At 41.7% G+C, this 27819-nt stretch overlaps 1 protein-coding gene across 1 annotated transcript in view; it reads left to right on the plus strand.

The window, feature by feature from the left end:
- Positions 1-25507, plus strand: part of LOC126094947 (malate synthase-like) — a 115485-nt gene extending 89978 nt beyond the window's left edge. The window contains exons 9-10 of the mRNA XM_049909599.1: positions 14396-14653; positions 25227-25507. Of these exons, the coding sequence (XP_049765556.1) occupies positions 14396-14653; positions 25227-25445 (477 nt within the window). The 3' untranslated portion in view covers positions 25446-25507. The remainder of the gene's footprint in view (positions 1-14395; positions 14654-25226) is intronic.
- The last annotated feature ends 2312 nt before the right edge of the window (positions 25508-27819 follow it).

Raw genomic sequence — 27819 nt, forward strand, 5'->3', positions numbered from 1 at the left:
ATGCACGAATTGACTTCTCGATTATGTTCCGTAAGTGTCCGGTAGGATTCATAGCGGGCGAGCTGGGTGGCCAAACCTGCAAATGATCTCCAAGTAGCCGAAAGTCCCGAGAATCCAGTCCATTCCATTGTAAACACAGTCCACACCAGTATGGACCACCACCACCTTGCACAAACCTTGTTCAGAACTTGTATCCATGGCTTCGTGAGGTCTACGACACACTCGAACCCCATCATCAGCTCTTACCAACTCAAGTCGGGACTCATCTGACCAGACCACGGTTTTCCAGTCACCTAGGATCCAATCGATACGGTTACGAGCCTAGGAGACGCACTGAAGGCGATGTCGTCACACCCATGCCCGAGGTAAGATTCGAACTTGCGACCCTAGTGGTCGCGCAGTTCCAACTGTAGCGCCTAGAACCGCTCGGCCATCCCGGCCGGCAAGGAAATCGGTGACTGAAACTTCTTGATAGGGTTCTCCCGCATCGAAGGACGCCTTTGTCTTAATGATTTTGATCCCAAATCTCTTATGTCCGTAACACTCTCTCCTCCATTTCAGGCATTCGCGTCGGTCGTCTGCTGCCATATCCCAGTAACGTCAAATTTCGCCACACTGTCCTACCGGATACACTCGTCGTATATCCCATATTGACTTTTGAGGTTATTTCACGCAGTGTTGGTTATCTGTTAGCATTGACAACTCTACGCAAACGCCGCTGCTCTCAAAAAAATGGTTCAAATGGCTCTGAGCACTATGGGACTCAACTGCTGTGGTCATAAGTCCCCTAGAACTTAGAACTACTTAAACCTAACTAACCTAAGGACATCACACACATCCATTCCCGAGGCAGGATTCGAACCTGCGACCGTAGCGGTCGTGCGGTTCCAGACTGTAGCGCCTTTAACCGCTCGGCCTCTCCGGCCGGCCGCCGCTGCTCTCAGTCGTTAAGTGAAGGCCATCGGCCACTGCGTTGTCCGTGTTGAGAGGCAATGCCTGAAATTTGAAATCTTCGGCACACTTTTGACACTGTGGATCGCGGAATATATAGTTGGCTGAAGAAATAGAGCATGGTAAAGGAAAATAAAAAAAAAAACGAAAGACGTTCATGTAAACGTTATTAATTTATTTATGTATGTAGCATAAACGATGACCTGTAATTTTAAGAAACTCATGTCAGATTCGAAGGAGAAAGACTACACGTGGTGAGGGCGCACATATCTAATAAATACAACAGATATATAGGAAATGAAGCATTTAGCGAGTGTTAGAACTGTAAAAAAAATCTCATACTTCGCTCTTCATAACAGAGGGTTTCTAAATTTACACCTTCATCTACATTGCTACTCTGCAAATCGACCTTAAGTGCCTGGCAGACGGTTCATCGAAGCTGATTCTCTATCATTCCACAATTGAACAGCACACGGAAAGAACGAATACTCACATCCTTCATGTGAGCTCTCATTTCCCTTATTATGATGATCGTTTCTCCCTATGTAGGTCGGTGTCAAAAAAATATTTTCGCATTCGGAGGAGGAAATTGGTTGAAAAATGGCTCTGAGCACTACGGGACTTAACTTCTGATGTCATCAGTCCCCTAGAACTTAAAACTACTTAAACCTAACTAACCTAAGGACATCACACACACCCATGCCCGAGGTAAGATTCGAACTTGCGACCCTAGTGGTCGCGCAGTTCCAGACTGTAGCGCCTAGAACCGCTCGGCCATCCCGACCGGCAAGGAAATCGGTGACTGAAACTTCTTGATAGGGTTCTCCCGCATCGAAGGACGCCTTTGTCTTAATGATTTTGATCCCAAATCTCTTATGTCCGTAACACTCTCTCCTCCATTTCTCAATAATACGAAACGTGCTGCCATTTTTCGAACGTTCTTGATCTACTACGATAATAATTTTTAATATTTTTATGCAGCGACAGCAACTGATATTGTTTATATAAGAAATTGTTTATATAAGAAATTTTTATAAATTCTCTGGAATTGTTTTTTTCCGAAATTACGCGGAATTAGTGAACAACATCATCTTTTATGCGAGATATGTGGATGACATTCTTCTACTTGTTAATAACTCTCCAGAAGGAATAAAGCAAATTTTCGTAACGTTTAACAGTCAACATGAAAAAATAAAATTCACACAAGAATTGGAATCAGCTGATAGATCACTAAATTATCTTGGTTTAACGTTGACTATTAAAGATGCTAAAATGAGTTCAACATATTCCGGAAGGCAACTTATTCATACATCATCATCCCGACCGATTCAACCCAGCCCCAAGCGCATAAAATGGCGTTTTTCTATTCTAGTATGCATCGGGCGATTTCTATACCGTTTGTCAGATATCAACCTCGAAAAAGAATTACAAATTCTCGAGAGTATTGCACAGAATAATGGCTATGATCCAAAGATAGTGAGACAGTTATATCATAAGAAAACGCGAATAAGGACGACGACTTTAGTAAACACAAATACTCAAACGCAAGATCAGACCAAGAAATGGTTGTCGGTTCCTTATATAGGTAATGTCTCCTACAAGATAGGGCGCCTGTTGTAAACTTCAGGTTTTATAATTTCCTTCTCGACGAGTAATAGTTTAAAGCAAAATTTAGTTCATTCCCTTGAGAAAGACTGTGATAAGTCAGCGAAATCAGGCGTATATAAGATTATGTGTGATGATTGCCCACGTTATTACATAGGTCAAATAGGCAGAGCTATAGCAGAAAGGTTTAAAGAACATCTTCCAATAAAGGGCGTAGGAACACGGGGGCCAGCCTTTGCGGAACATCTGGTGCAAATGGCTCATACACCTAAACCTTTACTTGACTTAGAGCTACTACATCATGAAGTTAAGGGATATAGACTCGACACGCTTGAGGAACTACAAATTTATGCACACCTAATTACGAATAGAGGCAATTTGCTGAACGATCATTTTTTTTTCTTTGTTGATTTTCAATTCCCCCCCAAAGGGGGCGGGCTGGCAGCAGCTTAGTACGCTGCTCTACAGCCTACAGACTTTTATTTTAAAAACGGAAGAAGAAAAGAAACAAGAAAAACAGGCGATAAAACGGTGACATAAAGTGTAAAATGGCGGAAAAATGCGGAAAGTTAAAACAGAAAGCAAAATGGGTTGGCAACGTTAATAAAAGACACAGGAATCAGACAAGTAACATAGTACACACACAATTAAAAAAAACACGGCGACAGTCTGGTTTCTGTTCGCAAGAGATAAAAAGCACACCCAGCGACAGTATGATGGCTGTTCGCAACACTTCCCAAAAAACACAACACGGAACACTCACTGTAAAACACTCACTGTAAAACACTGCACGAAAAGAGCGGCACAAAGTTGACACTCCTGAGCCAAAGGAAGATGGGGGGGGGGGGACCTGGAGGAGGGGGAAGAACAAGGAGGGAGGAAGGAAAAAAACGAAAACAAAAAGGGGGGAACCAAGGAGGGAGAGGACTAATAAAGGGGGAGAGGGGGAGGTCAGACGCGAGAGGGAATGAGAGGAGGCAGAGGAGGGAAATGCAAAAGGACTCGGGGGAGAGAAAGGGTCAGAGAGAGGGGAGGTGGGGAAAAAAGAGGATGGAAGGGAGGGGAGAGGGAGCCCGGGAAAAGGACAGAGGAAAGGAGGGGGAGTGAGGAGCAGAGTTGATAGGAGGGATAAATGGAGGGAGAGAGGACATCATCCGGGAGGGGGAGTTGATGGAAGCCACCTTGGGAATGGAGATGAAGGGTGTAGAGATGGAGGGTAGGAGGGACACAACAGTGAAGACGTGGCAGGGGGCGGGGATGGGAGAGGAGAGGAGCAACCAGGGGGTGAGGGGATCAAGGCGGCGGGAGGTGTAGAGGATGTGGATATGTTCGAGGAATAGGAGCAGATGGGGGAAAGGAATGAGATCATAGAGGATCCGCGTGGGGGACGGGAGGCGTATACGGAAGGCGAGGTGGAGTGTACGGCATACTTCGAAGGCTTCCAGCCTATATATGGTTTACAGTAATTCATAATGCATGTGACCATTACAGTTTCTGTAATAACAGAACCTTTCCTACAGATGTTCACACGAGATTTACTGGTCAGTTTATAAGGCTCTATAGTAGAATTTAAAACATAGCCATGCTGGATACTGTAATTAACTTACAATAGTAAAGTATAAAATTAATTCATGGCAAAAATACGTCTTGTGCGTGCGCACAGCCCTCTGTGAGGCAGACCGTGAAGCCCTCGCGGTCCGCAGTCTTCAGTCACACGACGAGGTCCATACAACGGGCTTAAAGTGAATTTGCTAAAGCTTGTTTAATAGAAGTGACAAAACCTTATGGTTATGCATCAAGTTTTATAAAGTTGACTTAGGACATGGCTTGTTTTAGGCAAACATTTAAATAATATTTTATATAAGTACTACACGTTGCATCCTGTAGGATGACCATATCTAATATAATTTACTAGCACATTATAATATTAACTTTTTGCAGGTTCTGAAGAAGACGTTATTACTAACGTTGAAACCTAGGTAAACTAAAAAGTTAACCTGCAACTGTAGGCTGCATATTCTTATATATACTAGATTAATCCTATCTGGTAAGGATTCTACACCGCGTAGCAGTATTCCAAAAGAGGACGGACAGGCGTAGTGTAAGCGGTGTCTTTAATAGATCTGTTGCATCTTCTAAGTGTTCTACCAACGAAACGCATTCTTTGGTTAGCTTCCCCCACAAAATTTTCTGTGTGTTCCTTCCAATTTAAGTTATTCGTAATTGTAATTCCTTGGTGTTTAGTTGAATTTACGGCCTTTAGCTGTGATTGATTTATCATGTAACTAAAGTTTGACGGGTTCCTTTTTGCACTCATGTGTGAGACCACACACGTTTCATAATTTGGGGGGAAATAGCCAATTTTCCCACCATATATATACCTCTCCTAGATCGTTTTTCAATTGGTTTTGACCCTCTGATGACTTTGCTAGACGGTAAACGACAGAATCATCTGCAAACAACTTGAGAAAGCTGCTCAGATTGTCTCCTATATCGTTTAGATAGATAAGGAACAGCAGAAGGCCTATAACACTATCTTGGGTAACGCCAGAAGTCACTTCTGTTTTACTCGATGACTTTCCGTCAGTTACTACGAACTATGACTTCTCTGACAGGAAACGACGAATCCAGTCGCGTAACTCAGACGATGATTTGATTATAAGCCGCTTTTGAGGTACATTGTCAAAAGCCTTCTGGAAATCTAGAAATGCGGGATCAATTTGAAATCCCTTGTGAATAGTACTCGACACTTCGTGTGAGTAAAGAGCTAGTTGTGTTTAACAAGAACGATGTTTTCTAAACCGGTCTTTCAATAAATCGTTCTATTCGAGGTAATTCATTATGTTCGACCACAATACATGTTTCAAACTCCTGCTAGATATCTACGTTAATGATATGGACCTGTAATTTAGTGGATTACTCCTATCATCTTCCTTGAATACTGGTGACCTGTACACCGTTCCAGTCTTTGAGTGTGGATCTTTCGTTGAGCTAGCGGTTTAATATGACTGTTAAGTTTGGAGCATACTTTGAAAGGAACCTATTTGGTATACAATCTGGACCGGATATCTACTTCTAGGTTACCCATAGTGGCAGCTGTTTTTGACTCGAATGAAATATTCACTTCGTCGTCTTCGGTGAAGGAATTTCGGAAGGCTGTGTTCAGTACCTCTGCGTTTGCAGCACTGTCATTGACAGTACTTCCATTGCTATCGCGCAGCGAAGAGAGTGTCGTGCCTTGCAGCTAGCATTCTTTACATACGACCAGAATCTCTTTGGATTTTCTGCCACGTTTCGAGAAAAAGTTTCGTTGTGGAAACTATTATTAGCATTTCTCACTGAAGTACGCCTCTAATTCCGAGCTTCTGTAAAAAATTACCACCTTGGGGATCTTGTGTTCATTTAAATTTGGCATGCTTCTTTTGGTGTTTCTGGAACAGTGTTCTGGCCTGTTTTGCGTACCAAAGAGGATGAGCTCCGTCTTCTGTTAATTTATTTGGTATAAATCACTGAATTTCTGTCGATACTATTCCTTTGAATTCAAGCCACAGCTGGTTTACACTTACATTGTTAATTCGGAAGGAGTGAAAATTGTCTTTCAGGAAGGTGTCAAGTCAGTTTTTATCTGTTTTCGAACAGATGCGATTTTCGTTTTTTTGGGGGGGGGAGGGGGGGGGAGGGATTTGGGAGTTATGGCCGTCAGTCTCGTTACGACAACCCCGTGTTCAGTAATCCCTGTATCCGTTTTGTGCTCGTTATTAACTCAGTATTATTTGTAGCTAAGAAGTCGTGTGTTTCCACAACCGTTTACTATTCGAGTGCGCTGATGAATTAATTACTCGAAATCATTTTCAGAGAATGCGGACTTCATGTATTTTCGCCAAGCATGTCGAGAGTATTTGAAGTCACCGCGAACTAAAACTGTATGAGTCGGGTACGTGTTCGAAATTAGACTCAAGTTTTCCTTGAACCTTTCAGCAATTGTATTATCTGATTCTGAGGTCGGTAAAAGGACCAATTATTTTTTATTCTGATTGCCAAGGATAACCTCTACTCGTATTAACTCACAGGAACTATCTATTTCAATTTCGCTTCGAGATTAAGTACTTCTAACAGCAACAAACACGCTACCGCCAACCGTATGTAGCCCATCCGTTGTGAACACCGTTAGCTCCTTCGGAAAAATTAAGGCACCAGTGTTTTCTATTAGCGTTTGAAGCTCTGTTACTTTGGATATAGGACGGTTTCTTTTAACACTCATATAATTAAGCATGTATATTTTATTAATTAACGTCCATTGAATGTCGATATTTCGTTTTTTTTCTTTACTTTCCGATAAGCATCGGAAAGAAAACCTAAAAATGGGTGTACAGAATGTCGGGGGACTTTTATTCTCTCTATGTGTCACACGAAACCATTATGGACTCGTTAAAAAGTGAAAAAGGTGATTCGCCGGCCACTGTGACCGAGCGGTTCTAGGCGCTTCAGTCCGTAACTACACGGCTGCTACGGTCGCAGGTTCGAATCCTGCCTCAGGCATGGATGTGTGTGATGTCCTTAGGTCAGTTGGGTTTAAGTAGTTCTAATTCTAGGGGACTGATTATCTCAGATATAAGTCCCATGGTGATTAGAGCCATTTGAACCTTTATTTTTTTTATGTGTGTGTGTTTTGAAAACGTGATTCATTCCTCGCATCTGTATTACTATACGTCTCGCACGACTTGTCCCACAAAGATCTGCAGTCTTTAAATTTTTCCCGAAATCGGTCCTTAAAGTTTCGTCCGGCTTGCATCCTCTCATGTATATTAGAACAGCATTTAATCCCACGAGCAGTGACAGAAGACGAACTTTTATCGGGCGGTTGGCACGACATTGCTACACACGGCACAATTTATTGGTTGAAGTGAAGGAGGTGGGGGAGTATCGGCTATCGGGTGGTCATACTCGCCCAACATGCCGACAAGAAAAATTCGTCGGTCGGTCTTTCAAAACGCCTACTGACGCCCAATTTGTCGGTCTGTTGGTTGGTGCCTGTGTAGGGCTCCCTCGTCTCACACCACCGAATGGGTATTATTTGTGATAGATTTTAATACGGATTAACTGTCTCTGTTACATCTCCATAAAAGTTTTAAAATATTGATTCGGACTTTCAACATTCCTGGTTCATATCTAATTATTCATGCGTTCCCCAAGATTCTTCGTTTGTGCTGACTCATCACCAGCGCATGCGCGAGACCTCGACCGACTGGCTGTTTACTTTCCCGGTGTCAGTATTTCCCAGTAAATCGCCGCATTCCGTGTATGGACGTAGATTGGCGCTGAGGAATGTGTTTGTTTTATTTATATCTTTTTTTTTCTGCTACCAAGCTACTTTCTTCATGGACACTGTCTAGCGCTTTAGGCCAGTTGCGTCATTTAGCTGGAAGCTCTCCTGTTCTTTAAACTAGTTACGGTTTTTTAAGTATCTTCCTGTTACCAGTGGATTTCCGCGATTTAATCTGTTCAGGCTCCAGCCATTTTGGACTTTGATCTCTACGTCCGGCTGATTTTTGATTCAGTGATAGACAAAACTATTATAATAAATGAGGGTATAACAACGAATGCTGGGTTCAAAATGGTTCAAATGGCTCTGAGCACTATGGAACTCAACTGCTGTGGTCATAAGTCCCCTAGAACTTAGAACTACTTAAACCTAACTAACCTAAGGACAGCACACAACACCCAGCCATCACGAGGCAGAGAAAATCCCCGACCCCGCCGGGAATCGAACCCGGGAACCCGGGCGTGGGAAGCGAGAACGCTACCGCACGACCACGAGATGCGGGCATGCTGGGTTACATGTCCTGGGCTACTTAGCTCTTATCACGTAGTTACGTGAGTACAATTTTTAAAAGTTCTTTAAAATTTTTTCATGTTAGTGGGCATTTTATATGTTGCACTTCCTTGTCTCATTGTTATGCAGATGTCACCTAAGGAAATGGTTTTCAGTGCCACGAAACCGGTTGTGATCTGATAATAAAATCAAAAATGTTCCTGTTGTAGCACAAAAAAGGCGAATGTGTTCTGGAAAGAGTTAGTGATGTAAAAGAAGGGACCTAGCTTTTCTAGCAGCTTCAAAGATATCTAATTCGCGCTTTTTATCTGTAATAGTTCCAAAGTCATGTATGAAAATGCATCGCGTCACGGAAAATAATACATGCCATGTAACAGGGCATTTGTGTTGCGTGCAGTACAATACGCGTCAAAGCTCATGGTGCGTGTACCACCTCTGATAATCTTCAGTAGATGCACCCCATTCTCTAAAAGTACGTAAATTTGTATCCATTTGTTCTCAACTCTCACTGTAGACACGACAGGGAGTTGGTCTAAGAGGTTTCACTGCGCTCGGCAAGTAAGGTTAACATGTAAGAGAGAGAGAGAGAGAGAGAGAGAGAGAGAGAGAGAGAGAGAGAGAGAGACAGCGGGACTATATCAAGATGTTTAAATTTAAATGCCTTTGAAGCAGCCAGATAAGTCAAAAAGCTAATGCCAGTCTTTTACGTCCCTAATTCTGCCCAGGACATATTAGCCCTTTTGTGCTAAGACATTTTTCATTCTGGTTCAACTTTTATTCTACCATAATTTTGACGTTATATCGCCATAGCTTGGAAACAGATGTACATCTGGGTTGACTCGGGCGGCGACTGATCCGGTACAGGATCTGTCTTTCTGAACATGTTATATCGTGGCAACGAATTAAGCTTTCACAGAACAGAACGAAGATTAGTTACATGTATTTGTCTACTTTCTTCCAAATTTTATCCAACTTGCTCAAGTCTGAAACACAGAAGTGGTACATAAAACTACACGAAATTTTTTTACTCGTAAAATCCAAATGAAGTTATATTTTTGAAAGTTTTAAATTTCTTCGTAAAATGCATTTTTTATTCACTTTAAACAGATTCCCCGCACTCAGTTCACATAAGAAAGATTTTTGTCACATTTAGCTGGACTTTAAACCATCTTATCTCGGCAATGGATAAAGATTATTTGATAAATAAAATCGTTTTGACTGATGCAAATTCTTGCTTTAGAATATAGAAATGTCGCGCTTCGAAAACGTCCCAGAAAAGTGTTTTTGCGTATTTTTGAACGTAAAATTCGAGCGACATACATACAAATGGTGCCGTTAGTTGAGCATTAAATTTAGTCCATTTTACTAAAAAGAACTGATCCCTCGCAAAATTTGCCCGGGCACCGGTTGCGATTCGTCGTTCAAACCTTGCTTGAGATACTGTAACATAAAGTAAGACAGAAGTTCTAAAGGTAATACAAATGGTCGCTGACCCATGTTAAACCAAAAACGTTTTCCCCATGTTCCTAGCTCACAGGACTCGATGACCAACGACCCCTGCACCCAAACTGCGATTCTGCGCGCGGTCTTTTCAGACCTATTTGTTACAGCGCTCTCTCGTGTTAACCATTAAATACAGCTGAAGCGACTTCATAATCCCCGAGCTAATTACCTTAGAGTTTGAAACCGGCAGTCATTGACGAGGCGCGAAGCTGGTCACCGGTTCCTGCCATGTAGAATCTGACCACTTTTCTTACGCCATGCTACATGAGTGTGGGTCATTCACCATTCCTTGTAGAGACGTTGGACATTCGGTGTTAATACACCGAAAAATCGATTAAATTGCTTCACGACTTAGTCGTGGGCACGTCCAGCCACGATAGCTTCTTTCTGCCATTCTATCACGTCTCCATGTGATCCAGCTCACTGGGCTGTTTCCATGCAGCCGCCCGACATTTACACACCAGTTTATTTACGTGACTTAAGCTAGTGGTGGAGCGTCACATGACAGTCTCATACCGGCTCTGTTGTTCATAGTTGATTGACCTATTTATACAGTGTATAAAAACTGAATGAAAAGTCCAATAATCTGCTGCAGCTGTATTTAAGTCGATTACTCACAGAATCGGTTTCGCAACTTCCAAACTGGATCTTATGCTGTGTATCTACATCTGCGTGATTACTCTGCTATTCACAATAAAGTGCCTGGCAGAGGGTTCAGTGAACCACCTTCAAGCTGTCTCTCTACCGTTCCACTCTCGAACGGCACGCGGGAGAAACGAGCACTTAAATTTTTCTGTGCGAGCCCTGATTTCTCTTATTTTATCGTTATCATTTCTCCCTATGTAGGAGGGTGCCAACAATGTTTTAGCAAAGATCTTATAAATTAAGGCGTTCATAAGAGTTGGCGTGGCTAGACATAGTTTCCAGCCTTCAGTTGATAAAAACGAACACTATTGAATGTACGTTGTAAAATGCAAAGGACTAGAATTAGGAATCGCTTATCCTTCATCAAAATATAGTGAAGCAGTAACTAAAATGATGCAGTCACCTCAGTCACTGCTTAGCATTGACTACAAAACTGTCTGGTCTACGAGGAGTTGCTAGACCATTAAATCCCATTCTTTTTAACTCCATACGCACTGTCATTGTTCTAACTGTACTACTGTTAGCATTTTGGAACTCAAGAGTGCTTCCTTCCGCTGATTTCATGCGATATTTCACAGCTACCCTCAGCAATGCTCGACGCCCATCTCCGTCAGTACATGGTCTACCTGGTCTTGGTTTATCTGTGGTTCCTCCTTCGAATTTCCACTTCAAACAAATCATGAACTGTAGACTTTGGCAGCTTTAGAAGGATTCAAACGTCCCTGATGAATTTGTTACTGAAGTGACAACCAATGACTAATCCGCATTTGAATTCACTGACCTATCCTGACATACCGGTTTTGCTTTTATTGCTTCTCTAACAGTACAACACTCCCCGCCTTCTTTTGTACTGGTTGGCCCGCCTCGTTATATCTAGTGATCACTTCCGCATTACGTACGATTTTTCGCGTTCTTTTGATCAGTGCAATTGTGCTGAAACTGAAGTAAATTATAGCTACACCAACGTGCTTGAGCAGTCCCAGTTACGAAGGTAGGTTACTCAGTCATTACCTATCGAGAAATGAAAGAACATATATCTCCATTCGACACTCATAGTGTAATGATGTGGGGCGTGTGCAACAGGCAGAAATTTTAAATTGGGGCGTTGCACACGTTGCGAATTTTTTTCCATTATGCGTCTGCTATACCCGTCTCTTGCACAGATGATGTCGCACGGTCGAAAGTCCGTTGACAGCACTTAAGTTAATATGCTGCTTGGCTGTTAGCAATGAGTATTCAAATATTATTTTAGGGATGCCAAGACATTATCACGAGAATTGTCTATATGGAATGTGTAAGACTCATTCACGACCACTTCGAACAGTAATCACGCAAGACTGAAATAAAACATTTAAAACCAGTCCTATTGACAAAACGCTCTAGCACGACGTACGCCTTTCTGCACGATTTTCACTCCAGCTACACCTTCGTCGCGGGCCGTTAGTCCCCATTCTCGAATGCTACTCAACCGGAGGCCACACTCCCAATAAACCATGTTACAGATTTGTAAAGTCTCAAAAGACCATTTATCAAAAAATGCTACAGAGAGGAGCGTAGCCTAGACTTTCACTAAGATGATCTCGTTGCCTATATAGCTGGTGTAGTACCCCAATTTGAAGTAATTTACGTAATAGTCGTCTAATAAAGTACCCGGTCTACTTCGCCTAATAACACCTACTAAAACGTTTCTCTGCGAAATTTTTTCAATCAATCGTAATCATTCCTTTTCTATAAAGCAATAAATAATTTCCAAAATATGTTTGCAGTAACTGAAGTAAATTGGAAGTTTAATAATTAGTCTTTCCTTCATTGGTAATCAGCAGCTCTTTGCAATGCTCTCTGTATTGTATACTCAGTCATCAATACCAACTCGAAATTAGGTACGTTAATATAAAAGTTCGTCTCCAAATACAGATTGTCACTTCTGATCGTGGATCACCAATAATTACCAAAATCAATTAAAGATATTCCGCTGATTAAAACAAAACTTTATTTTTGGTAATATTTTCGGAGAACAGCGATCTTGAAAGCTATATCAAATAAGTGAAAAACAGTCTAGGTCGCAATGGTTATTTAAAAAGACCGGTTTCGGCCTAGTCTTAGGCCATCTACATAACAGCAGTCTGCTGACTGTTTTGCACATCAGCTCATAGGTAACGACTCAGATTTTAATAAGCATAAATTACTTCGTCACTGACTTCTTTATGTGCGTAGAACGATTTCTACCCTTTACAGTGTTATTCTGTAGCTGGTTTAAGACTAGGCCAAAACCGTTGATTCTAAATAAAATAACCATTGCGATTAAGAGAGTTTTTCATTAATTTTATAAAACCCAGAAAACGGAAAACACGTTAATTTCTCATCCAGTATGAAGCAGGCGTTTTATTGTCACTGTCACATCAATTTTGAACACGTCGGATATCGAACAATGAAAAAGAGTAAATCCCTGATCGGGTAATGCACGAAGTTGCTGCTGCACTGATTATACAAAGTCGTGGGGTTACTCCAAATATCGTGTCGGAGCTTTTTGCCCGGCGTAGAGCAATAACTTGGCATGGCATGGCCTCTATGGCCGTCCCTAACTGCGAAAGTCTTGCCAGTGCAGGAAGCTGTGCACAGACTGACTTCAGATTCTCATAAATGCTATATTGGATGCATGTCGGCGATCTGGGTGGTCAAATCATTCGTCCGAATTGTCCAGAATGTTCTTCAAACCAGTATCGAATAATTTAGGCCCGGTGACATGGCGCATTGTCATCCATAAAAATGATCTTATTTGGAAAGGTAAAGCCCACTAAATGGTTGCAAATGGTCTCAGTGTAGACCAAAATAACAATTTCCCGTGAGTGAACGGTTGAGTTGGGCTAGAGGGCACAGTCCATTCCATGTAAACACAACCCACAGTATTAGACCCACCAGCGGCTTGTACAGTGCTTTTTTGACAACGTGGGTCCATGACTTCGTGAGGTCTGCGCCCCAGTCGAATCATACCATCGTGTGTTATAACTGAAATCTGGACATATCTGGCCAAGCCACGGTTTTCCAGTCGTCTAGGATCCAACCGATATGGTCACGAGCCAAGGAGAGGCGCCGTAGGCGATGTCGTCCTCTTAGCAAAGGCACTCGCGTTGGTCGTCTACTGCCAAAAACCATTAACGCCGAATTTCGCTGTACTGTCCAAACGGATACGTTCGTCGTACATCCCACATTGATTTCTGCGGTTAATTCACCCAGTGCTGTTTCTCTCAGCAATGACAACTCTACGCAAAGCCGCTGCTCTCGGCCGTTAAGTGAAGGCCGTCGGCCACTGTGTTGTCCGTAGTGAGAGGTAATGCCTGAAATTTGGTATTTCTGGCCCACTCTTGACACTGTGGATCTCGGAACATTGCATTCCCTAACGATTTCCGAAAGGGAATGTCGCATGGGTCTAGCTCCAAGTACCATTCCGCGTTCAAAGTCTATTAATTCCCTTCATGCGGCCACGATCATGTTGGAAAACTTTTCAGATAAACTGTGTACAAATGACAGCTGCGCCAATGCACTGCCGTTTTCTACCTTCTGTACGCATTATTACCGCCATCTGTGTATATGCATACCGCTATCCGATAACTTTTGTCACCTCAGTGTATATTCTGACGTATGAAATTTCTGTAACTTGTTTCGTGATGTACTATAGAGGTTCGAAAGAAATATTGATGTTTACTTCATCCAACTAGCTCATCAGTCGACGCACTTCTGTGACAAGAAACATCCATAGCGGATTATAGAACATTTGACAAATATGGTAGTCTAGATGCGCATCAGAAGTCACAACAGTATCGTGGTAGCGACGTTGTCACTCTAGCATTATGTTGGCAGCTGTGGGAGCGCGCCGCTGGCGACGACAACCAATTGTCGATGGTCCACCCTGCCCTGGTGGTATCTCGCGAGGACCTGCTGCAGATGCCGGCCGGAGGGGTGACGGAGGAGGGCCTGCGCCACAACATCGCAGTCGCCGTGCTCTTCGTCTTTCACTGGTTCAAAGGCCGAGGTCACTTCTTCTACAGGGGCTGCGTCGAGGACTCTGCCACCGCAGAAATCTCTAGGTCGCAAGTCTGGCAGTGGATACGACATCAGGTAAGTCTCATCACTACCTTTTTAATGTAGAAACAAAAAACTGTTGTTGCTAACATTTTCTTTGTTAGAAGTTCCACTTGTAGTTGGTGTTGTGGTATTTAATTCGGAAACTTACCTGATACAGACTTGCTGGTCTGTCTTGTGCAAGTATCGACATCTCTGCGTAACCACCGTAACACCCATTTGCTTGAACTGCTTAGAGTACGAGTCTTGATCTCCATTTAATGTTGTGACTGTTGTTGACCACCACGACTTCCCTACAGTACCAAATTATTTCTGGGCGGCTCAAGATGTTGCCTGTTCACCCACATCCACTTTTTTAGAGTTGTGCCGTAAATTTATTTTCTCAAGTCGATTCCGTAACTCGCCATCGGTTATGCGAGCCATCCATCTCCTGTTCAGTACTCTTCTGCTGAATCACATTTAAAAATCTATTATCTTGTCTATGTTAGTGTCCATACTCCACTTTCACGTAAGTCTGTCATGTAAGTCAATACAAATACTTTCAGAAAATACATCCAAACAAATTTATAACAGGTAGTAACATAGCCCGCCAGTCCAAAAATTTCAGAGGCTGATTTTACTACTGGTGTACAGCGTCACCACGATAACTGTGGTGGAGCTTGAACTAATAACAGATGTGCATTCAACAAGTAAGTGTTCAATAGTGGACTGAGTAGTGGACGTGCAACATAGTGTCAGTATTGTCACGAATCACAATGGAGCAACATTTCCAAATGACATGATAAAGGCATTCACCAGAAAGTTCTGAAGAATAGGAAATCGTGTGCAAAGTGTCTCACACCTTGGAACCAGAACATAAACAATGCTTTCATACCTTCCGCGACTTGTTTGAAATGGGAAAAGTAGAAAATTCTTAAAAAAAAGCCAAAAGTGTGGAGACTTGGTGTTATCAATAAAAACCTACCACAAAACGACAAATTGCAGAAATTCACTTGAAGGGTCGACCGTTTGACGGCAGACATTCAGGCCAATTTTACGTGAGTTGAACAGTATCAATCATGACAGTTTTCATGGTTCTACGAATGTTCTGTGCGTTGTAAGAAAGTGCAAGGAGACTAGATAAAGCACCTGAATCATTAAAACCATCTTAACTTTTCCATATTTTTTTATTAATTCAGGCTCGAAACTTTTCGGACTGAAGGGGAATCCTTCCAGAAAGTCTTTTCATGCAGTTGCGTTTAGTTTTCACATCCTTTTTCACTTCGGCAGTCTGTTGTTTTGTTGCCCTGTTAGCAAAACTCCTCTACTACTTTTTCATTTATTAATCTAAGAGGATGTATCTAATATGAACTAGAATTCAAATCTGGTGGCTGTGATAGTGGACTGTAACGGGCGTGAGCTCGACAGGATGTTAGTGGGGATGTCTGAACTAGTACTGTTCTGCTGCAGTTAGTGTGACGCCACCGCTCGCGTCAGGCCATCATATGCCAACAAGACGTAAACAAGTCTGTTGCGAAGTTTCTCGCGGAAGAAGGCGCCAAATTCTCGGAAATAGAGGAGGTTGCATGCAAAGTTTAGGGAAAAGCCTTTTCGAAGACCGAAATGTATGAATGGTAGGAACATTTGTGGCAGGACGCCTAGCTGTGGAAAACGTACCCCAAAAAAAAGACGACCACAGCCACACATCACACCAGACGATGTTTGTGCCTTACAGGACCTTACTCCAGAAAATCGGCGCATAAACCTTTCCGAAATCGTTTTTGCAGTAGGAATGGGCTATGGCAGTGCTCAGGCCATCGATGATGATGCATGGCCACACTCTGCTGCTTTAACGAGGAAACTACTGGAGGAAATTCACTGAGCAACTCCGAAATATCCTACCTAGAATCCAGATTGGTCACCCTGTATTACATGGTTGGAGCGCTGAAAGCAGAGCTTGGAGGATACGTTTGATGACGATACAGCGATAGAGGAGTTTGCGTGCACGACCCCTTTCAAAAAGTTGCCTGCTCGCTGGAAAAAATGTGCAACAAAATCAGGAGAGTGTAGAAAGATTAGGTGAGTGTATTTTTGGTTTGGTTCATTTAGTAAAGTTTACAAAAACAATGCAGGTTCATATTTTATCTCTGATACTTTCAGCATCACCTGAGGTAATTGAAATATATACTATTACTCATGTTTTACTTGAAGTTCACTACCCATTCTATTCAAGTGATTTTTCCAAGTTCTTTCCAGTTTGTCAGAATTATATTGTCAGGCAAACCATATAGTTTTCATTTCATCTTCCTGAACTTCAATCTCTCTTCAAAATTCCTCCTTAGTTTACTTTACTGTTTGTTCTCTGTACAGAGTGGATAACATAGACTACTATTCTGCCAGCCCGCATCTCGTGGTCGTGCGGTAGCGTTCTCGCCTCCCACGCCCGGGTTCCCGGGTTCGATTCCCGGCGGGGTCAGGGATTTTCTCTGCCTCGTGATGGCTGGGTGTTGTGTGCTGTCCTTAGGTTAGTTAGGTTTAAGTAGTTCTAAGTTCTAGGGGACTGATGACCATAGATGTTAAGTCCCATAGTGCTCAGAGCCATTTGAACCATTTTACTATTCTGCCACACGCCTATCTCAAGGATTCTAAGTTCGCATTCACAAAAAAGTTCTGCATCAAGCATGCACAGCAGAAGTAAATGAACATCCATACATAGAATAGTTACCGTACAAAAGTGGTTTCATGCTAGGTACCGATGCGGTCGCAGGGCGCTTGTCTATTACTTATGTAATATGGGCAAAACAAACTGAAACAACTTCTAAGCATTTATTAAAATAGTGCGCACTTATATTCTCAGCTTTGAGTGATGGATGTGGGTGGCACTGTAGTTGAAGTCATATAAACCAGTATGGGCGTACGTAGAAATATTTCCAATATGGGGCAAAATTTTGCTATCTTCTATGTAACAGAATCGGTGAGTTTACAAAAGTACCCATTAACTAAATTTCTGAAGAATTACAAAGAATTATTGTGCCTCAGGTGTTTTTATTTATCCATTTATTGTTTAACGTACAATATTTATATAAATAGTAAGCAGATTCAATTTCTTATGTAAAGTACGTCTTTTCATATTATTATGAATGTCGGTGACACTTTTTGATTTTGTGATCTAAGATTCCATCCTGATACAATTAAATCAAACATATCCAATAAGTTATGAAAAGTTATACAAAAATTAGTGTGTAGCAGCATAACATGCTGTGAAACTGAAATTCAAAATCTAACAGTCAGAAAGATTGAAAAAATTCTGGATATCAACATAATTAACCAGCATCAATATTCCTCGAAATGGAAGAACAGGCTTTAAACTTTGAAAAAAAAATTCTTATTAGATTTGGTGTCAGATACAGTACTTCTTCACGAAACTCATCTGATTCTAGGTAATGGATTTATTTCATCACTTTCATACTTCCTATTTTTTTATGACTGGTGTAGCTAAAATCGAACGAAGTATATTTTTAAAACGGTTTTAGCTTTGCTACATAGTGTAATCTAGGGCCTGTAAACGACTAGATAAATGTGATGAATCTTCCAAAATGATCCTTACGTTAACAGTAAAACAGACATTTAGCACCCTTGGACTTGAATCAAATCAATCCTCGTCTCTTCAGTTTAAAGTTATCCTGCAGCCATACCAAATCGACAGCTTACTTCGTGGCTGTAAGACTGTGTTTGGTGCTATATTACACCACAAAGTTGCGAAGGCTACAATTCCTGGAGAGGAAATTTTTTTGGCGTTGAAATTTTACTTTTTCTTCCTCTCTTCTAGCGCACAAAATGTGACTTTCTGTTTTGACTGAAGCACTTGAACTATAACCGATTTACAAACGGTTGTGTTCTTCAGTGTCTAGTGCAATAGTTCTGCGTTTAAAACTGAAAGTAGAATTGACAAGCCATCACAGGTCTTCTTAGTCCATTGATAAACTACAAACGGAGAGTGCTGAAAAATGCCTCCAAATTTTTCATGTGAAAGCACTTCAAGCTTTTTAAATATTATTAACGTTATACATGTTCAATTCTTCATGTATACATATTTGCAGCGCTCTGTCGCTAGTGGGCTCCGAATTGTAGCATGTGACATGGCCATGTGTAACGTAACTACGCTCATAAGAAACAGTGTGCTGTATTAGAATCCAGAATTCGAAGAGTTCGTCCAGAGATGGAGTACCCTCCCCTGAGAATGACAATGCTAGAACACACACGTGCGCTGCGACATCGGCAACAATTCTAAACCATGGGTTCACGGTCACAATCATCTTCCACAGAGTCCAGGCAGGGTATCGTCCAATCTTTTTCTGCTTCCAAGGCTTAAAGAACGCCTGCAACATTCTACATTGACGATGTCAACAAACTGATCTCTTTGGCAGAAATGTTTGTCGTCAGGGTCACTGCTGCACAATAATTATGTAGACGAGAGCTAAATTGTAAAATTTTAACGTTTGTTTGATTTGAAAAGCTGAAGGAATTTTCACATAAAATCTGAGGCATCTTACAGTTGAGATCCTGTTCTGCAGCAAGAGCTCGAGGAGTTCTTGATGAGGTAGGGGATGTGTATACCGCATCCATGTTTGTGTAGTGCTGGGAATCCGTACGTCAGGGTTTTGCATCGGTCCGTCCCTGCAGCTCGGATAGGGCTGTACGAGGAATAGGCAGAAAAGATTGAGGGAGAATGTTCCAGTACTGTTCTGTAAAGATGTGCCACCCCACTAAGGAATCATAATTTCTCGTTAAAGGCGTAAAAAACAAGAAAATAGTCATTACTGAAGTAACAATATTACCCGTCGCACAAAGCAGTGTTGATCTACAGATCAGTGCCGTTGCAGACAATCAATGCAAAAAATTCGAGAGTATTCTTAACACTTTGACGCTCGGTGGTTACTGTTAGACGATAACTAGTTTATAACGGCTGGCTGTAACGGAGGCAACTGGAGGTGGTCGATGACTGCTACTGGCCACGAACTGTAGAACTGCAACAGAAACTGCTGGCGACGAACTGTCAGTCTGGCTACACGTCCAAATTTATCTGAGAGGTAGAGAGATGTCCCTCTCAGCTCCTTCTCAGCTATCTAAGGACCAGAGAGAATGGCTTTCAACAAGGTTTCATCTTAAGTGCCCTTCTTTTTCTCATCACTGTTAATTGACTGAGCAATATGGCGAAGGCCATTTCATTTTTAGTTTTGGACTTCTGTTTCTGTAAGGTCTTTTTAGCCCTTTTTCCATGTGCCCGTTTTAGCTGCCTTCTATTCTGTCAATTGGGACTGACGTATAGTGGTTTAACTTCTTTCTGTGTTCGTGTTCAATAGTTTTGACTTGGGCGCGTATAACAGTAGTTGTTTTTTGCACCCTAAAGCAAAACAAAACCAAACCCTTCATTTCTGCTATCTTAAATCATGACACCTCGTGACACCACTGCTTAGTCCCTCCTTTCCTACCCTCCCCCCCCCCCCACCAACTCCTAAATCAACCCACCAATCTACTATGTCTAAGGCTATTGTGGGGTTGCATCTCCATTGAAGGTAATGGTACCCTTTTGGAGAGCAGCACGACCGCAATTTTTGGTCTCGTGTACGAGTTTGAACCACTAGGCACCGTTCAAAATTATTCGACGAAATTTGAACATGAGCTGAAGCATCAAAGGGTATTTACGCATTTTCAACCCTCCTGTGGCGTGATCACACAGGAGTGCAACATCAACATGTGCGCGAATAAAAAAGCAAAAGGTCCCTTACCCAATTCGTCACCACCCTCGGAGCCACACGAACAGCTTTGTTGAGAACTTTGGAAATATACCTGCAGAAATTGACACCAAATCAGCCTATTGCCTGCTCTAGCACCTGAAATTAGGCAAACCGTTCGGCACCTCTTTGGTGCGGTTCGCATTAAGGCGCCAGAGCAGCCGCCAGGCTGAATTGGTGTCAGTTTTTGACGGTACATTTGTAACGTTCTCAACGAAGTTGTGTAGGTACCACCGAGGCCGTTTCCGAACTCGGAGGTCTTAAAAGGCCTTTTCGTATCGCTTCTGGGCAACGGCGTGTCTTAAATGTTTTCCTCGGCCGTCCATCAGAAAACAGCGAGATTTCAACGCTGGGTGTCGTGGTTCTGACCTCCATTGCAGAGATGTCAAGAGGGGTCCAATGTAACAGGGAGGGGGGGGGGGGACGACCTTCTCAACGTGTGCCCATCCATGGTGGTGTTGAGCAGAATTGTGATGAAATTTGATGCCAATGTGACATCGTTAACTACCTTATAGCTCACATGAGCTCTTGAGCCGTGGTTCTTTTTGCACATGTACAGATACCTTGCTGTCAGAAGCGTCGCCGAGCCCGAGGGTGATGTCGTAGGGCGCCATGCTTTTTCACCATTAGAGGAGGGTTGTCGGCACCTTAGAACTAAATTTCAAACTCATGCACCGGACTGGAAGGCAGTTACGGGATTTCGAAAGTTATCCTTCAGCTCTGTTCTGTTGGGCAGCGTATTTAGGTTTTCTGTTGTAAGTAACTCGCATTGTAGCGAAAACTGAAGCTTACAGTAGATGTTCGAAGTGATTATCAACAGTCTGAATATGTGCATTTAGGTCCCTATAACGGATCAACCTACTTGTCAGACTTCACTAATTTGTGAAATTAATTGCAGTTCGAGGCTTTGTTTGATGTGTTCGTAAAATATAGACTGCGTTTGACGTATTTTAAAGATTCTTTGATTGACGGCCAATTTGAAAAGATGCCGGACGTTCTGTCACCGTGCATGTTTAGATAGATTTTTTACAATTTATCTCACTGTATTTTGAGCTTTGCACGAATGTGGAACCTGCGATCAAGATTATATGCATAAAAGCAAAAGAGCAGTCGACACGACCTAAATAGGAAATTTGTTGTATTTCCCAGATAGATATTGCGCTTGAACACACAAATATCAAAATTAACACTTAGCGTGCGGCTGACGTAACATTACTGTTCTCGCAGAAAGGCAGCGTGCAGGGGATGTAATATTACGTCACACCAGTTAAGAGGGTTTTCCGTGACGTCGGCTGTATTTTACGGCTTCTGAAATGAGGTCTGCAGGTTTCGTAGATCACAGTAGCGGTATCATTACAACAATTCATATTTTCTGAAAAGTTTGTTACTGTCTATTTCGTAGGAATTAGTGACATTAAAGTTCTGTTTCGTCTGTTTTGCGTGCTTTTATATTGATTCCGTCTCTAAAATGTGCGGGGAAGAGAAGAAACATTTGGAGAAAATGATTTGCAAATCCCTTGAGTGTACAAGTGATGAAAACGAAGAATTTGATGACTATTCAGATTACACGTCATCTGAAAATTGTAGTAATGTTAAACTTTTGTGAAGAAGAGTTGCTTCATACATTTATCTTATTTTCACAGATTGTTTCCTCCTCCAGGCACATTACGAAATGAATGGGGGAATAACTATCCTGGGATGTAATGTTCGACTGTGTATCTCTCCGTTTAAATTTGCATCACACTGTGCTTAACTATGAATACAACATTCTCTTTGATTGAATTTTCTCATTTTGAGAGAGCTGAAGGGCGATCTGTTTAACTGTTAACAACCATTCAACATTACATATATATATCTCTCCATAATATGTAAACAGTTATGTTTTCGTGTACCGTGTTCGTATGATGCGACAAGCAACTGTGAACAATACGTATTGACATAGCCTGTGGCACAAGGTGCTTTATTTTTTAAATATTTTAGCAATGACAAACGTTTTGCAATGTGCTGTTTTTATCCACTTGCCATCTTGTGTGTGATTCAGCGTAAAATGAACACTCTCTACAACTAAAAGATTTTTAGATCCGAAGAAGACAGCATAGTCTGTTGAAACCGGTAGCCTTAGATTAAAAAAGTTTCATAGGAACTTGGCTGTTAAACGGTTTTTAACAATATGCTTTGATCCTATTTCGTGTGTTCCTTTAGATATAAATTAACTTTACAGGAAATATAAACAGAAGAATCACGTGTTCGCTGAAACATTTGAATACAAGAATTCATTTTCAATTTTTTGTGATGTTTACTGTCAAACTGAAGTTTCCTCTACGTTTTCCTGATTTAACACTGGCAACTAAAAGTATTTACATCTGAGGCAGGAAGTCTAATAAACCTGAAAATGTTTTGAAATTCGATCTACATATTTGTATGCACGAATCATAACCAGGAAACTAGATATTTTAGCCAGTCCACTGGTAATGGCAACTACCCACGAGTATTCACTACCCACATCATTAAGAGCGGAGCGCAATAAAAAATAAATAAAAGTTCACGTAATAATTCGATTCGGAGTCAAATATTTTTTTTATAAGATTTTCATACATATTTCTTTCAACCATTCCCTGGAGCAGGGTCTTGTTTTCTTTCCTTCTTCCTGCACAGTGCTAAGGTCTGTACACGAAATGCTTTGTCTGCATTAGTAGTCATTTCCACTAGGGTCAAAACACGATGCGGTACGCACTTTTAAAATACCGACCAATTTGACAAACTTTGTTGGTACGTCTGCTCAGTTGTCTTGCAAACTCTAGAATAGGGAAAAGATAAACTGATAAAGTTTGATGGTTTGTAGGGGTCTTCGCAACGTAATTCATTGACGTAGTGAATTCTTAGAGTTCAAAATCATTTGTCCCCATTGCTTACAGTTTTCGTTCACGGCAGGGATATAGCCACTGTAGAGCGTCGAATATCCGAAAAATAATGAAACGAAATACCAATTAACCGAAAGCGTTCCAATCCGCAAGGCAAAGTTTTCATGTGTGCGCTGTAGAAGTTGAAGGGTGCTGTGTATATTGCTGAAAATGCCTGATCTATAGTCAAGGGCATTACAATAGACTGCAGTAAGCTACTTGCTTGACATGAGTCTCACTGCATTTGAAGAGCCACGAAACAGACAATTTGCATCTGAATTGGCAGCGGTGATTATTTAATCTTCAATATTTGAAGAACGCGATCAAGAATGTATTGAGGACTGGCTAGAAGGTGATGTTGAACCTAGCTATCAGATACTGACGGACGATGAAATAATCACAAATGTCATCGACGACCTCTGGAATAAAACGTATGATTTATGGAGTTACAGCATGGTGGAATAAAGTAGAACAGAATGTGGCTGCTAAGGTGCTTGGAATGGTGCAGAGATTTGCGTGCCTAGCCACGACAGATGGAATTAGTAGCACACCCACTGGGGGATGGAGACCATGCTGGGCAAACCCTACTGCATATCTGGATTACAATGGAGACAGTATCAGGAACACACTGCCTTTAGGATATCCAGAAACCCACGCCAATATCAGGAGTATGGTAAACATAGGAATGGGCTTGGAAATGCCAGCTGACTATACAATAACTTTAAGTTGCTTCAATTAACTTTCGAGGGTAATAACCGCAAGAAGAGAGCAGCGGAAGACTGAACCACGATACCGTTCAGGAGACAATCTTGTTTACTGGTGTTCGAAAACAGTCTAATCCATGTGGGTATATGGAGATACAGCCTAGGCTCTCTTGAAGAGCTGGCTACAATATTTCAGGCAGAGATTTTCGCTGTCAAAGTATGTGAAGATAAGAATCTGTTTAGATCACAAGAATCGTTACATCTACGTTCACTCACACAGCCAAACAGCTCTGAAATTTCTATCGCCTCATCAACAAGACAAAAGAAAGCCATGAAGTCCTTGTGAGGCTAGGGGAAAGCAATAAGGTTAAGCTGTCATGGGTCCCTCAGGAATTAGTGGAATTGAATGAGGTGATGGGCTGGCCAGGACAGGAGCAACGAGCCCATTTGTTGGATCAGAACCTGTCCTTTCCACCACTAAGGCGATGGAAAAATCAAAACTTTTTAGATGAATTAGGAGACAAAACGCAGAATACCTGACGAACATACAAAAACACGGCCAGCTAATGATGCTAAAGCCGTGTTTTAGAAGCTGCTTTGTAGACAACAGCTTGAACAGGAGACACTGATTTTGGGGCTAACGTCTGACCATAGGAACTTCGCACGATGGGTATAGAGAAAGAAGCCCCTAAGTGTAGACCATATGGTGAGGGTGAACCAGCGCTACATTTTATCTCCCACTATGAAACTTTGGGGTGAAATCAGTAAGTTCTGGAGAAATTGTGTAATCAAGAGCTAGTAAAGGGTCTCCTCCTACCCACCCTTTGAGGGTACTGCCTGGATTTACTAGAATGACTTTGCAGAAAAACCATCATTCAGTGAAGAAACTTTTAACTAACTTGATAAATGCAGGAAGTAGCTAGAAAGATGTGATGCTTTCCAATTGTCCTCAAAATGTTCACGAGATGTATCTGTAAAAAAAAATTAAATTCTTCAGCAAAAATAAAATTTTCGACCTTCTCCTGAAATGTAGGACAATTTAATGGTCAGTTTGAATTATTCATACGAGGCTGTGTAGACGGTTATGTTACTCAGCATTTTTGTTTCGTATCCATGTGAACGCTGATAGTGCTCTTGTAAACGTTAGAATGCCCTAAACATGTTATCCGAACACCCCTCATCCCCAATTGGTCTGAATAACCGATGCTTTACTGTAACTACCTTGTTTCAGGTCTGCATGGAGAAGACGAACGTAATGGTGACTAAGCATCTAGTGAAGCAGCTGACAACGGAATTCGTACAGCAGCACCCGTTCTGCAAGGCGGATGTCACAAAGATGCAAGCTGCTGCGGAAGTCTTTATGGACATTGTAACCAGACGAGAGTTCCCGGATTTCATTACTACTTACCTGAACCAATGTCCTATTTTCTGGCACTTTCAGAGAGTGTGAATCTTCTGGCAATATGCTTCATTCACAACTGGCAGTTACGACATAAAAGAGCATAAACGTTGCATTCTTAATTATTCTCATTCTCTAGAGAGCATTTTAGAATGTCATTAAGCCCTATCGAGGCTATGGAAAAGCGACAGGGTAAACCTGCTGTGGGTCTCTGGCCACTTAGGAATTAGTGGCAATGAACAAGCTGATAATATTCTCGAGGGCTTCGGTAAATGGCTGCTAACATTCTGGGGTCGGAATTTTTCACGTCTAACGCGTACTATACAGAGGTGGATCATAGTAACACTGTAAAACAGATCACAGAGTGAGATGAGTGGGAATTTAACATATTGAACTTACAATCGAGAGAAACTAGATACAGATACCTGCCCGACCATAACTCGTTTTTCCAGAGCGCCTACAAACCGGTTAATGCGAAAACCAATGTGTTTCCTTTGAAACGCGGCAAATTTCCTTCTCAGTTCATACCTAACCCAAGATCATGCTCTGTATCTGATGAACTCGTCGCTTTCCTTCCTTTGTCATTTTCAGAAATTTTCAAAGGGAGTGGTCTCCAATCCAGATGCCAAAGTTGTCTATGCTCTGGAACTTCAATTGAACTATTAGAACGCGCCTGCCTAACAGATTCAAAGATGTGGTCTCCAATTCCTTATCAACCTCCATGGAAGCCCTTCCAGGTAGCTATAGGTATTGCACCTCTTGAGAAAAGGATGTAAAGTATAGTGGCTGCAACAAAGCCTGAGGTTGGATTCTGAAAGGAATCTTTCACTTGGTGGCGAACTGTATCCTGATGGGTACCATAGCAGCTGTTTATTAAAATTCTGTAGCAAATCAAACGTCCATATCAGTTACCTGTCCAACATGTACAATGTCCTTGCAATGTATTGGTTCAAGTGAGCATCGCTTACGGACCAGGCACTCCACTTCCTTCGATGGCTGCAGCTATTTTTTTCATAGTAGAGAACCATCTAGAACATCCCTTCTTTCTCAACGGCTGACTATGAAGGTTGTAACACAGATAAAGAACAAACAGTAACGAGTATATTATAGCAGAAATACCTGGAAGAACAGTGCTGAAGTGCCAGCCTGCAAATACAAAGGTCAAGCATTCGATCCCTGGTCCCTCGCAGAATTTTAGTCTGTCGTATTCAGTTCTTTAACCTCTGCCTCTGTTTGTTGATGCGAAAGACAGCGCGTTGCATTGTAGTTCGGCTTCCCCTTATAAACAGCTGGATGAGTCAGTTCGATGATCGGAGGAAGGTAATGGCGTACTACCGCTAATAGGACAATGCAATGCCTAGTGAATGTCCTACTCATCTGCTACAGCTACAAAATCTGTTGACGTCGCATTTTCTGATCCACTTCCATGTCTGCAACTCTCCCTATTCCCTTAGGTTTACGTTTTTCCAGATACGCATCATTGTAGTAGCGAAATTTCGTTTTTGACGAACCGCATTCACGTAAACTGGCCGTTAACACCATTCGAACATTTTAAATTGGCCTAATGATTACGTTCCTTGTCATTGAGATATGGCGATCCCTTTTGCACCCCTTACCACATATAGACACGATACACAGCGTCCATTTCTTCATATGTGCTCCTAATTGTCGTCTCCACAAGGTGCTGCTCACTCTGAACACGCTCAGTCGCAGTGTAATACCTATAATACGCTTGACATACATTATAAAGTGACATCTGAAACATGTCAGGCACCCAATAACAGCTGAACTACACAATAAAATAGGGGACAAAACTGGGAAGCAACTAGAACCACCAAATGCATAGACTCCAGCTGCCAACTCTCATAGGTTCATAATTGTTTACTAGGTAGCATACTGTAATATTACTGCATATTTAAGTTGGCTCAATGAAGAATAAACTACTTAGACTATCGTAGAGGCTAGGCACTTACGTTACAATGTGCGTTTGCCAATGATCGTTGTCTAATCAATAAAGAGTTAGAATTAAGAATTTATACAGCTAAGAACTGGAAACAGGCAATACAGAACCAGTCAGAAAATCGAGGGTTTACTATCTTGACTATCAAACATTTGAACCTAGGAAATAACACATCTAAATAGCTTTTGTATAATTTCTTATGCTGCTTGTAGATAACTAGGATGCAAAAACAAAGAAGGAAATTTTGTGTTGTGTGTCTTTCCCCTCATTTATAACAAATATATCGTCATAAAACTCTTAAGTATTTAACCATAGGAAATTGCGAGGTATTACTATTATTTGATATTAAGGAGACATTAGTGACAACTGCTCTATCATAGTGGGAAGAATAGTAAGTGTTTGATTAATGTAGGTTCGCCAAAACGAAAAACCACTTCATCTCTGTAAACTGAAATAACACAATAA

This window comes from Schistocerca cancellata, chromosome 8 (genome assembly GCF_023864275.1).
Source record: "Schistocerca cancellata isolate TAMUIC-IGC-003103 chromosome 8, iqSchCanc2.1, whole genome shotgun sequence".
Taxonomy (NCBI): Eukaryota; Metazoa; Arthropoda; class Insecta; order Orthoptera; family Acrididae; genus Schistocerca; species Schistocerca cancellata.